The sequence below is a fragment of the Vombatus ursinus genome, unplaced genomic scaffold, assembly GCF_900497805.2.
Source record: "Vombatus ursinus unplaced genomic scaffold, bare-nosed wombat genome assembly UNPS02014770.1, whole genome shotgun sequence".
Classification (NCBI taxonomy): domain Eukaryota; kingdom Metazoa; phylum Chordata; class Mammalia; order Diprotodontia; family Vombatidae; genus Vombatus; species Vombatus ursinus.
Window position 1 is genome coordinate 32,201,783 of NW_020954548.1, and position 14,030 is coordinate 32,215,812.

Consider the following 14,030-nt stretch of genomic DNA (forward strand, 5'->3'; position numbering starts at 1 on the left):
TTCACTAAACTCTGCCATCCCCAGGATATTTTTTTTAAATCTTATATCTCTTTTTTTTCTCACCCAAACACCTGAAAAAGCTATCTACACTCACTGCTTTCACTTCCTCTCCTCTGTCTCACTTCTCAACCTTTGAAGCAATCTGACTTCTAAACTCACTATTCAAATCAAACTGCTCTCTCTAAAGTTACCAATGATCTCATAATAGTCAAATCTGATAATAACCTATCCATGGACCACCCCCACCCCCACCATAAAGAGATTACAGGGAGTCTGTGAATTTAGATGGGAAAAAAATACATCTTTACTTCAATATAATTGTGTTCCTTTGTAATCCTATGTATTTTATTTTCTGCATTTAAGAACATTATTCTAAGAAGGGATCTATAGATTTCACAATATTGCCAAATGGGTCTAGACCCCAAAAGAGTTGGGCATCTCCAATCTTGTTCCAGAAATACCTGCTGCACATGACACTGTGGACCACCCTTTCCTTCTGGGCAGTCTCTCTTCTGTGGATTTTCAAGATGCTGCTGTCTCCTGGTTGTCTCCCATCTAACTTTTCAACCTCCTTTACTGGCTTATGATCCATATTACACCCCCTAATTTTGGTTGTTCCCTAGAGTTCTTTTCTCTCCACACATATTCTATCTTAGTAACCTCATCAGCTTCCATGGGTTTAACTACCATCTCTAAGAGAATGACTCCCAAATCTATATATCCAGCCCCAGGCTCTCCCCTGAGCTTTGGTCTCAAATCACCAGTTGCCTATTGGACATATCAAAATAGATGTCCCAGAAACATCTCAAACTCAACATAGCTAAAGCCAAACTCATTAGCTTTATACCTCTCTTCCAAACTTCCCTATTTCTGTCAAAGGCATCACCATTCTTCCAGTCACCCAGGTTTGTAACCTCGGCTTTATCCTGGATTCCTCACTTGCCTGCACCTCACATGTCCAACCAGTTTCCAAATCTTGCAGTTTCTATCTCTATATCATTTCTCACTCATAAGCCCTTCCTTACACTCACACAGTTAGCCCAGTTAGATCCATATTACCTCTCATCTAGATTATTGTAACAGCCTCCTAAATTAGCCTCCACTTTCTCACCAATTCACTCCATCTTCCCCACTGCTGTCAGAGTGATTTTCCTTAAGCATGAATTTGGCCACATCACTTTCTGACTCAATCAATTCCAATAGTTTCCTTTTGCTTCTAGGATAAAATCTAAACTCTTCTATTTAGCTTTTTAAGCTCCTGACAAGGGGCCCCCAACTATTTTTCCAGCCTTAAGACATTACTCTCCCTCCTACATTCTGTGATTCTGCCATATTGGCCTTTCTCTCTGTTCCACATACATTCCATCTCCTGACTTCATGCCTTAGGCCAGGGTTGGGGAACCTTTGGCCTCAAGGCCACATGTGGCCTTCTAGGTCTTTGGGTGTGGCCTTTTGACTGAGTCCAAGTTTTACAGAACGAATCTTTTTATTAAGGGGATTTGTTCTGTGAAGTTTTGATCCAGTCAAAGGGCCGCACTTGAGAACCTAGAGGGCCACATGTGACCTTGAGGCCACAGGTTTCCCACCCCTGCTTCAGACTGTCCCTACCTTCTTTTAATATTCAGCTCAAGCATCATCTTCTACATGGTCTTTCCTGATCTTCTCCCTCCCAAACTACCCTGTATTTAACTGCTTTGCATGTATTTACATTTATTCACTTTCTATTCACTCTGTATATATTTACAGACATAGTTGTCTTCTCCATTAGAACATAAGCTGGTTGCTAGTAGAGATTATTCTCAGCATCTTGCCCCTTTCAGCTTCTTTTTCCTCTCCTTTACCCTCCCAACTTTCCTCTCCTTTTCCAACCTCTCCCTACTCATTCCTCCTTCTGAGCTCTCCTCTCCACAAAAAGGCTCATCCATAGGCCTCAGGCTGGGATATGTCCTAAAAAGGACAGACTTGAGGGAGTTTCAGGGTTGGGACAGGAAGGGGCCTAACTATATTCTCTGGGTACATCTCAGTGAGGAGTTCAGAAACCTTACCATTTCCAGGGTTTGGCACCCCAGACATGGGTAACACGTTCCCATACTGACTCTGGGCCTCATTCCCTGGAGACATCACTCTGAAGAACCTGATCCCAGAAAGAGAGGTGATAGAGAAACTGGAACACAAAACTAAGGGGCTATGGAACAACTAAGGGGTAGGGGAAACAGAAAGGGGCCTGAGGACTGGGAAGTATAAAAAGAGCACTGAACTTGGAGTCAAAACCCTTGAATTTAAATCCTGGTTCCCACATTTACTAACTGTGTGGCCTTGGGCAAATCCCTTAACTTCTTTGAGCCTCAGTTTCCTTATCTGTAAAATAAGGAAAATAATATTTATACTACCATCTCATAGGTTTATTGTGAGGAAAACTCACAAAAAGACTTTTAGAAATATGAATTACTGCTATTGGCTGATATGGAAGAAACGAGGGGATGGGGGAGAAAAACCTTAGTCCCAGGATGGGGTAGGGGTGCTGATTTGGGATGACGTTCAAGGGGACTAAGATTTCTCCAGATTGAGTTTTCTTACCTCCTGGTGCGATCAGTCATCCGCTTCTTTTTTCTCCGTAAGAGCAGGGCTAGCCAGGAGTCAGAGGAGGGTTTGGATTGGGATCAGTCAGAAAGGCTGGAATTGGGGAGGGAGGCTAAACATAGACAAGACACAGGTATGGGGCAGGAGGTTGCCAGCATAGAGGCCATTCCTTCAGGAAGTCCAAATTGAGATTAGGATGGAGTGGGGGCCAAGACCAGGGACAGAGGCAAGGGAGAAGGAGGTAGTCCCTCACCTTTCTTAACTTGGAGGAACCCAACCAGGGTACCCAGACAGAAGGACACATAGGTCAGAGTAACAACTGGAATCTTCCAGGCTCCAGTCCCCAAAAGCCAACGCCATACTGCAGAGGGATGAGAAGAACTATGAGATGGGGGAATCTTCCTCTTCCCTCTTTCAACCTTCAGAGATAAGTACTAAACTGTGAGATAGGGCATCCCTATACACTCTCACATTCAAACCCCTCAAACTGCTCCAAGAAGAAAGAAGACTAGATCTTTCAGCTTTGACCCCCAAGAGAAAGCTGTAGAGGACATGACTCTTCCTACCTGACTGTGAGATGACTTTCAGCTCGATGCTGATGGTGAGGTTGCCACTTTTACAGAGGTAGGTACCAGCATCCTGGGGAACAGCCTGGGGCAGAATTAGAAGGGCACCTTCTCCTTGAGTGCCCATAACCCAGAACTCTCGGGCTAGGAGGCCCTTTCCCAGTTCCAGGCTCAGGAGTGAAGTATTTTTCCCAGGGCGCCAGTGAACCCATGATGTGGAGCCCCAGGTCAGGGAAGATGGAGACTGTTCACAGGACAGCCAGAGGGGAGATCCCGGCGCCAGAGTCAGCTCCAATTCTGGGGGAGAAAGACCACAGTTCAATTTATTAATTTATTAATTCACAGAATCTTAGAGTTGGAAGAGACCTCCACTTTCACAACTCATGCCTGACTAAGAATCTTCTTGACATGGTCATCCAGCCTTCAATCAAGGATCTCAGAGGATTGGAGAAGTGTGGAAGATTACAGACTAAGTAGTCATGAGGAAGTCCAGCTTCCTTTCTTCACCTTCAAATGGCAACAAGTATTCCAAATAGAGTAAAAGAATAACAGAGAAGGGGGAGGGAAAAAAAGGAAAGAAATTCAGACAAGAAGACTAGGATAGGATCACGGACTGAAAGCTGGAAGGTCAATTTAAAGATGTAGAAACTGAGGGTCACAGAGGTGCAGTGATTTACCCAGGCTCACAGAGCTAGTGAGTGTCAGAGGTGAGATTTGAACCCAGGTGTTCCTAGTTTCAATTTCAGCACTCTATCCACTATACCACACTGCTTACCTTCAATTAATCAATAAACATTTATTAAGTGCCTAAAGAAAGATTCAAAGAGTAACTGAGAATGAGCCCAAAAAAGTTCTTCAAACAATGAGTACATGAATATATATTATTTGTTGCATAAAGAAAAGTAAGTAGAAATCTCCAGAAAAAAAAAACACATTTGAAAGCAAAAAATTATGTAAAATTATGTTAATAAGAGAAATGAAGAAATACCTGGTGTGTATAAAAATGAACATCAAATAAACAAAAACATAAAAAGTTGAACAAGAAACTCAAATGTTTAGAAAAAAACAGTGGAAAATGTTAATAAATTAGCAGCTAGGTGGCACAGTACATAGAGTGCTGCGCCTGGAATCAGGAAGACAAGAGCTCAAATCCAGCCTCAGATCTTTACTAGCTGTATGACTCTGGACAAGTTACTTAACCTGTTTGCCTTGGTTTCCTCAATTGTTAAAAGGGGATAATAATAGCACCTATCAGGAAGGGTTGTTGTGAGGATCAAACGAAATAGAGCAAAACAAAAATAATAATTCAAGGGACTAGAATACGGTGTATTATGCTTTGCCAAATCAAAAAAAAAAAAAAGCAAGAGTTGCAAACATGATATTAGATAAGGCAGAAGTGAAAATAGGTTCTATCAAGACGGATAAACAGACAAACTACCTTATGCTTAAAGGCACCATACATATTCTATACTCATGGACTAAAAGACCTACTGAGAACATGAGGGAAAAACTAACTGAAACACAAAAAATAACTAAACAATAATGCACTGATAGGAAATTTTGATGTTTTTCCTTCAAAATTTGATGAATCTAACAAAAAGAAAAAAGAAAAAAATTACAAAATCAATATAAATTTGATAGACTTAAGAGTATCACATGAGAACTGAAAGAGCATGCTAATTTTTTGCAGACACATAGAACCTTCATTCAAAAAAAAGAACATAGCCTAAGGCATAAAGAACTCATAAATAAATACAAAAAGGAGGAAATTTTATTAAACCATATTTATAGATCATAATGCCATAAAAATAGTAATCAATGAGGAAAATATGAACAAAAGAGGCAGAACTAAATGGAAACTAAAAATTACATCCTAAGTAATGAGTGGGTCAAAGACTGAACCATAGAAAAAAAAGTGTGTTTGTGTGTGTGTGTGTGTGTGTGTATATATATATATATGTGTGTGTGTGTATACATATCTACACATATACATATCTATATATGTATATGTTTAAGAGTAATATTAGTGACACAACATAGAAAAACTTATATGATGCAGCTAAAGCAGTCAGTGGCAGATTTAAATATCTGAACACTTATATTTATAAAAGAGAAAAATAGAGGACTGATGAACTGGTCACACAAATTAGAAAACCAAAAAACTAATGATCCCAATACAAGCACAAAAGAAGAAATTTTGAGAGTTTCTAAATACATATTTTTAATCGAACTAATAAACAAAACAAAGAGCTGGCTTTAAAAAAAAACAATAAAATTGATCAACAATCAACTAATTTGATTTTTTTTAAGAAAAAAGGAAAGGAAAACAAAATTACCAAAATCTAAAATGAGATGGGAAGATAACAATTAATAGAGTGAAAACAAAGAAAATTATCTGAGACTTGAACATCTAGTTGTTTTTGTTTATTTATACCTGTAATTTCATTTTTGTAGGGAACCCCCCAGTATGGGAAACTCCCTCTACCAATGCATATCAGCAATTCCTGTAATATATTCTTATAGATTTGCTTAGAGACATTAAGAAGTTTCTTGCCCATGACCACATAGTCAGTATATGCCAAAGGCAGGCCTTGAACCCAGATATTCTTGGCTCCAAGGCCAATTCTCTTTAGTACTCAACACTGCCTCTTGTATTCAGTTATATGCCAATAAAATTGAAAGTCTAAATAAAACAGATTGATATCTACAAAAATATAAAATTCTGTGACAAGGCAAACAGGAAATAGATAACACAATCTCAAAATGAGAAATTAAGCAAGTCATAAATGAACCGCCACAGAAAAAAAAAATTTCCAGAACCAGACTGATTCACATGTACATTCTAGCAAATATTTAAAGATCAAATAATCCCCATGCTATGTAAACTACTTTCAAAAATAGTGAAAGAAGGCACCCTACCAAATTAGTTCTATGACACAAACATGGTCCTGATACCCAAACCAGGGAAGGAAAAAGCAGAAAAACAGAATAATAGATCATTATCACTAATTAATATTGATAGTGGGTCCAACACCACTCACTACATTAGGGGTACAAGCATGGTTCAATAGGAGGAAAATAAATAGCATAATAAATCACAGCAATAATGTCCTCGGGGTTGATTGGGGTGGGGGTGGGGGGGGTGGGGGGGGTGGTCAGGGCTTAATTTGATAATCCCTGCCCCTAATCAACTTGCTGAAAGTAGTTTGGACCTTTGTTGGAAGGGGGTCTCCTTTTCATGGAGTTAAATCTGTGCCCTAGGCCATTGCAGAGAGGACACTGGGGACTCCTCTGGTGATTCCAAGAACTGGGGATGCCTCTTGATGACTGGTTGATGGAAGCTTGAGAAAACAGACTCTTGTCAGTGGAGACTTTCCCTCTGTGGTCCATAGGAATGAGCTATGAAACAACCCATCTCTTTCTACTCTTTTTTGTTTTACATGGTGGAGTTTTTTTTCTCTTTGTTTTAGATTTCCCTTTCCCCTCACCCCCAGGAGCAGAAAATGGCAACTTTCAATATAAGCACATGACAAGCAGGTGAGCCTATGAGGGGGATTTTTGAACTTCTAGTTCCATACCACCTTCAGCCTTTCTGTTTCACTTTCTGAGCACAAGTCAGAGATTAACAATCCTGACAATAGATATTTCCAGACCTGGAGATTATTACCTCATGGCTAATTCTGACTTCCAAAGTTCATGAATTTGAGAGTCAGGCACTGGCCTCCCATAGGGAGATCTCCTTAACTGCCCACTTCTCAGAAAAGAAGAGAATTCAGCAGCTAAAGGAGTAAAGTCACACCAGATCTGGGCCATGCCAACCTTCCATGATATTTTTGGGAGTTGCTCAGAGCAAATCTGAAGTAAATGGACAACATTTGTTCCCCAGTCCCCCAAAATATCTTTACTTTCTGGGAGGAGTCTAATTAGCTATATGATTGTTTTATGTTTCCTGTATTTTCTCACAGATGAAAAAATTAATAAATAAATAATAAATTTTCTCACAGTCTTTTGTTATGGTGGGTGATATGAAGGGTGTTCTATTTGCTATAATGTCTATTGATGAAAGTATAGGAGTTGGGAAGCCTATTACCCACTTTAGGGGAAACAAGCCATATCTAAACTTTGTTCTGGAGATTTCCCTGAGTTTTACACTTTGGTTGGGGTATAACAAGTCAAAAAGAAAAACTTATCTCTTTGGGGTCAGGTCCCCAGGATTGAGGCCAGTGTGTGTAAACCCAGTCTTTGGAGGAACCCTGAGCCATGAGTGACAAAAACAAACAAAAAGAAGAAAACTACATAATTGTATCACTAGATGCAGGAAAAGCCTTCAGCAAAGTACAGTACTCATTTATATTAAAATACTAAAAAAAATAGTAATGGAAGAATCTTTCCTCAATATGATTTTTTAATTGGCTAAAACTAAGAGATACCATTGTATTATAGTGGAGAAACACTAAAAATTGTCTGCCGTTACCATTATTATTGGATATAATACTATAAAATGTTGGCTATAGCAATAAGACAACAAAAAGAAATTAGTGAAATAAACATTGACAAAGCAGAGGCAAAAAAAAAAAGCCTATCTGAGAATAAGATAATAGTTTATTTAGGAAAACCCTTGAAAATGATCATAAGTTTAATTGAGATAATAGTTTCAGCAAAGAAACACAATACAAAATAAATCTATAAAAATAATCGGTATTTCTACATATTACTAAAAATCAACAGGAGAAATGGATAGAAAACAACAAACCTTAAAATAACAACTACATTCAATACCTCAGAGCTAACCAACTAGGATACAACTAGCACTTGTATAAATGTAACCATAAAATAATTTATATAAATGTAGCCCCTGCTATGACAGTAGATCTTTCCTCCATGTTATCTCTCATCTCCACACTGAATGAGGAATGAAAGGAAATATATGGACCTGAAAATAAAGGAAATAATGTGAATTTTAATGTTGAGTGGGGTTCTTTAAAAAAAAAAACAAAAAACCACAAGGTGTTTAGTGGTCTGACAGGGCTAGACCACCAACCAAGACAGAGAAACCTCAGGTCAGATGTCACCCTTACCCCACTGAGAGAGGTGTATCTCTCTCTTGTGCATCTGAGGGTTTGAAACCTTGACCACGGGACACATGAGATGCCAGGGAGAGCTGTCAGATCTAAGTAAGACGACTAAGCAGAGATTCCAGGGGAAAGATTGAGATGGCTCCTGACCTGGACTAGTCTGAGGAAATGAGTCTAAATGAGAAAAGCAGGATTCAGGGAGATAGCATATTCCACCACTCTGTGATTGGGATATAACAGACCCCTTCTATGCCAACAGCTTTAGGTTAAATTCTTTCCTCTAAGAATAGTAAATGTGTAAGCTCAACCCATTAATGGAGCGGCTGCTGCTGTCAGGCATGGAGATGGCTTACTCCTTCTCTGAGCAGTGGAACACTGAAGTTTATTACTGGGTAAGATATCAATAAACAACCCTGAATGCAGCATGGATTGATATGATCTGAGATCTCTATCTGCCTCAGCAGTCTTGGATCCTTCCAGCCCCTTGCTGGATTGGCTACTATCTGTGCTGGCCATTTCTCTACCTCTCCCCAAACTTGGCATTAGCACTTTCCTTTAGAGAGGGGTAGGCCAGACCTCAGATCAAGCGCCCAAGGAGAAGCATTTGTATTTGCAATGGAAAGGGCCACCTTTTCCCTAAAAACTGCAGCCAAGGAGGAGACATCAAGGGAATACGTTGGCATGATTTAAGCTGTAGAATTGGGAAGAAGGGAGAGTTTGCTTCTCAGTGAGGGTGGGTAGGGAGAGAGAAAGGGAGAAAATTTGGAACCCAAAGTTTTAAAAACAAATGTTAAAAAAAATGTTTTCACATGCATCTGGGAAATAAGATATACAGGAAATGGGCTACAGAAATCCATCCTGCCCTATAGGAAAATTGAAGGGGAAGGGGATAAGAGAAGGGTGGGGGGAGATAGAAGGGAAGGCAGACTAGGGGAAAGGATATTCAGAATACATGCCATCTTGGGGTGGGGGGGAGGGACGAGATGGGGAGAAAATTTGGAATTCAAAATCTTGTGGAAGTGAATGTTGAAAACTAATAATTAATTAATTAAAAAAAGAGGGGGGAGTTTGGTTCTTAGCTTTACTTTTTTTTTCAGTTAAGTATTTGTTGAAGTCCTCTGCAGAGAGAAAAGGAAAGGAGATGGTCTTCTAGGCTCATTCTAAGGTTTTAAAATATAAAAAAAAATCTTCATTTGTATAGAATGCTTCATAAATCTAGCACAACTGGATCACTAATTTTGATCCCACCCAGAACCCAGAGGGAAATCACTAAAAATATGTATCTTAGGGGCAGCTAGGTGGTGCAGTGGATAGAGCTCCAGCTTTGGAGTCAGGGGGACCTGAGTTCAAATTTGGTCTCAGACACATGACACTTTCTAGCTGTGTGACCTGGGCAAGCCACTTAACCTCTGTTTGCCTCAGTTTCCTCATCTGTAAAATGAGGATAATAATAGCACCTACCTCCCATAGTTAACTAGGAGGATCAAGTGAGCAGAAGCTAAGCTGACAAGTATAACCAGAGGAGGAGCTTTTGTTCTGAATCTATTATATCCCTTGACCAACAGTATTTGAGGGGGAACCCCTCTGGGAGGTAGGGAAGAGGAGCAAGACCCAGCCACAGCCCTCCTCCTACTCCCCTCAAGGAGAAAAGTGCAGATTCCCTTGAAGTGGGGTGGGCCAGATTCCAGAGATATGTATCCTAGCCACCCATGAGCCATACATCTATACAAATAGATAACCCATGCGGATGTACACAGCGTACAAGATATGAGTGGGCCCACTCGTTTTACATGCAGGGATGTGTTGGAGCCAGCTCATACAGGCTTGCTTGAGCAAATTGTTAATTTTTCATTGTTAAATTTGAGTAAATTTTTAGTTAAAATTTGTATCTCAGAAATTGGCAAATGCTACAAAAATCAGGGCTTGAGTTATTGTTTTGTTGATTTGACCCTATATGGGGTCATGACCCACAGTTTAAGAAGCACTGAAGGGGTTGCAAGTGGAAAAAGTTTAAGAAGTCCTGGTCTAGAATTAAGAAAGTGATTGAGAAAATGTTAATTCAGATTAAACTTAAAAATATGTCATATGTGACACTTACTAGCTATGTGACTCTGGGCAAGTCACTTAGCTCCAATTGCCTAAAAAAACTAAACAAAAAAAAATACGTCATATGTCTGTATATGTTGTTGTTGTTTTCCAGAGAGCCAGTTGTTAAACATTTACCAACACACCCATGTTCCCATATGCAATATTTCCCTCTGACTCACTAACACAACTCAAATCATCATTGGAAGACTGGGTCCCCAGAAAGATGCCTGTTCCTACTCCCAGGGTTTGAGAGATAATCTTTTGGGTAGCTGGCCTCCTGAAGACTAGTTCACAAGCCCCTACCAATGTGTTTCCCTTTAGTCAGTTAGTAGACCGAATCCTTTAGCAAATGAGTTTACTCAAATATACTTACTCAAAGTAAGAATAGTAGTTACGAAGCATTTCCTTTAACTACTAGAGGTACACTCACTCACAAACATACCTAGGGCCCAGGAGAGAGAGAAAAATGGGCATGAACTAAAAAATGCAAAAGCAGTGCTACATTGATGTAGAGAAAACACCCGGCCAAGGCAAGTCTCAAACTTCAGGGCATTGATGCCCTTTCTCTCTGCAGGGGATACTCAGAATATTTACAGGATAATTAGGGGGATCAAGAAAGGCTTCATAGCGGGTATGGTACTTGAACTGTGACTTAAAAAGAGAGACTATGAGGTGAAGGAAAAAAGGAGTGCATTTTAGGCATGGAACATAGCTAATACTGAGAGGCAGAGATAAGAGATAGGAGTGTCATGTGTGACATTGGTTGGAACTCTGAGTGGGTAGGGAAGTAATGTCCAATAAGGCCAGAGAGATAGATGAGGGCCAAGCTATAAAGGGATTTAAAATCTAAATAGAAGAGCTTATATTTTATCCTAAAAATTAATAGGAAACCACTGTTGGTGGTTGAGTAAGGGAGTCACATGGTCAGATATGGACTTAAAGAAAATCACTCTGAGGGGCAGTTAAGTGGCTCAGTGGATAGAGCACTGGCCCAGGAGTCAGGAGGACCTGAGTTCAAATCCGGCCTCAGACACATATCACTCACTAGCTATGTGACTCTGGGCAAGTCACTTAATCCCAATTGCCCTCACCAAAAAAAAAAAAAATAGTCTAGGGGAAGCTAGGTGGCACAGTGGATCAAGCACCGGCCCTGAAGTCAGGAGGACCTGAGTTCAAATCTGGTCTCAGACCAAACACTTGACACTTACTAGCTGTGTGACCCTGGGCAAGTCATTTAACCCCAACTGACTAAAAAAAAAAAAAGAAAATCACTCTGGAATTGATGTGTAGGATGGAGTGTAGTGGGGAGACAATAGAGGCAGGAAGACCAACTGAGCCTTTTGCAAAAATCTAGGGGAGAAGTGTGGCAGCTATGTGGCACAGTGGATAGAATGCCCTACCTGGAGTCAGGAAGATCTGAGTTCAAATCCAGCCTCAGACACTTACTAGTTGTGTGACCCTGGGCAAGTCTGTTTGCCTCAGTGTCCTCATCTGTCAAATTAGCTGGAGAAGGAAATGGCAAAGCACTCCATACCTCTGCCAAGAAAACTCCAAATGGGGTCATGAAGAGTCAGACAAGACTGAAACTACTCAACAATAACATGGGGGAAGGTAATGAAGGCCTGAACTAAGGTGGTAGCTCTGTGAATGGAGAGGAGTAGTATGTAAGAGATGTTCTGAAGGTAGAAATGGAAAGATTTGGTAATTGATTGGATCTAGGGGAGGGGGGAGGATGAGGAAGTGAGGAGTACAGGCTAATGCCAAGATGATGAAGCTGGATGGCTAGTAGGGTGGTGGTATCTTCAACAAAAATAGATGAGCTTGGAAGGGCAGAGTTTAAGGATAATGAGCTCAGTTTAAGACATGTTGAATCTAAGATGTCTCTATACAATACAAGCCATGTACAATTTCATGTACAATTGAAATACAATTTGAAATGTTTAACAGGCAATTGGTGATACAGGATTGATGATCAAGGGAGATATTGAAACTGGGTACAGAGATCTAGGAGTCATCTGCATGCAGATAACAGCTAAACCCATAGGATGTGGTGAAGTTATGGAGAGAGAGCACAGAGGGAGAAGACAGCCTTAGAGAGTTACCTAAGACACAGAAGTTCAGTAACTCATTTAGTATGCCATGACTAGTGTATGTGCCAGAGACCGGACATAAACAGAGGTCTTCCTGATGCCAAGGCCAGCCCTCCATTGACTACAACATGTTGCTTCTCCCATCATTTTAGTATGGGACAATTGCAAGTCTACATACCACAGTCTCTTCAGTCATTCCCAAATCAATGGGTAGCCATCAGGTTTCCAATTTGTTGGGTTTTTTTTTCTTATTTTGTTGTGTGTGGAATCTTTCTGTTTGTCTTTGACCTCCTTGGGGTGGAGCATATATATAAAAACTCCAAACCCCTCCAAATACCTATAAAAAATGGCTCTAAACAAATTCTAAAGCAGCAGAACCCACAAAAAGACAGAGTGAAACAAATTTCCAGTCTAAGACAACCTGGATGGTTGATTGGAAAGGTATATCGCACCAGGTGGTGAGAGGAGCGCAGTTTGGCGTGGGCATGCAGGCAAAACAGGCTTCAGCAAAACTGGAGCAGCCCTCAGAGGACTGAATCACGGGCAGCTGTGGCGGTTTCTAGAATTCTTAACCCACGAACGCCAAAGACAACTTAGGTCAGTAGAAAAAGTCTGTGACGACGGTGAAAGAGAAGGTTGGTCCCAGCCCTAGACCCCATACGCGACCTCGGGGCGGTGGCTGCCTCCTGAGCTCCCAGCCCACAGACTGAGAGAGAATCGAGTGGCTGATCAGAAGGGGATTGCAGGGATCTCTTTGCTGGTGCAGGATTCTCCTGCTTTCCCTGTTCTTGGATCTGGGTCACAGTTCTGGGTGGTGGTCCTGGGGCAAGGAGAAGTGCTAACATGGTGGAGCTTGCAGTGGTGGTGGAGAGGAAATCCTCCTCACAGTTCCAAGGCAGAAAAGAGTGCTTGTAGTCACTCATAGATCACAGCATAGGCCAGGAAAGGAGTAAACACCTCGCCCCTTATCATACTACCTTGGAAAAACTGAAAATTTACAGGTCCCTAGAAGTATCTCTGAAAATAGCTGCACAAAACTCCCAAAGCTTGGGAAAGTACATTCTGCATACTGGAAGCAAACCCCTACCTTAACAAAGAGTTTATAACTCAAGTAATTGACTGGCATGAGCAAACTGCACAAAAAAAGTCAGACCATAGAATCTTTCTTTGGTGAGAAAGAAGATCAAAACATACAGCCAGAAGAAGATAACAAAATCAAAGTTCCTACATCCAAAACCTCCAAGAAAAATATGAATTGGTCCCAGGCAATGGAAGAGCTCAAAAAAAAATTTTGAGAAGCAAGTAAGAGAAGTAGAGGAAAAACTGGGAAGAAAAATGAGAATGATGCAAGAAAATCATGAAAAACAAGTCAACAGCTTGCTAAAGGAGACCCAAAAGAAGTACTGATGAAAATAACACCTTAAAAATAGCCTAAGGGCAGCTAGGTGGCTCAGTGGATAAAGTTCCGGTCCTGGAGTCAGGACGACCTGAGTTCAAATCCGGCCTCAGACACATGACACTTACTAGCTGTGTGACCCTGAGCAAGTCATTTAACCCCGATTCCCTCACAAAAAAAAAAAATAGCCTAACCCAAATGGCAAAAGAGGTCCAAAAAGTCAATGAGGAGAAGA

At 40.6% G+C, this 14,030-nt stretch overlaps 1 protein-coding gene across 4 annotated transcripts in view; it reads right to left on the reverse strand.

Annotated features, from left to right (window-relative positions):
• CD19 (CD19 molecule) overlaps positions 1-14,030 on the reverse strand; it is a 28,521-nt gene that overhangs the window by 2,738 nt on the left and 11,753 nt on the right. For all 4 annotated transcript variants that reach the window (XM_027862684.1, XM_027862685.1, XM_027862687.1 and 1 more), the window contains 4 exons: positions 3,147-3,443; positions 2,834-2,941; positions 2,578-2,626; positions 2,046-2,134 (listed from right to left, as the gene is read on the reverse strand). In XM_027862684.1, the coding sequence (XP_027718485.1) occupies positions 2,046-2,134; positions 2,578-2,626; positions 2,834-2,941; positions 3,147-3,443 (543 nt within the window). The remainder of the gene's footprint in view (positions 1-2,045; positions 2,135-2,577; positions 2,627-2,833; positions 2,942-3,146; positions 3,444-14,030) is intronic.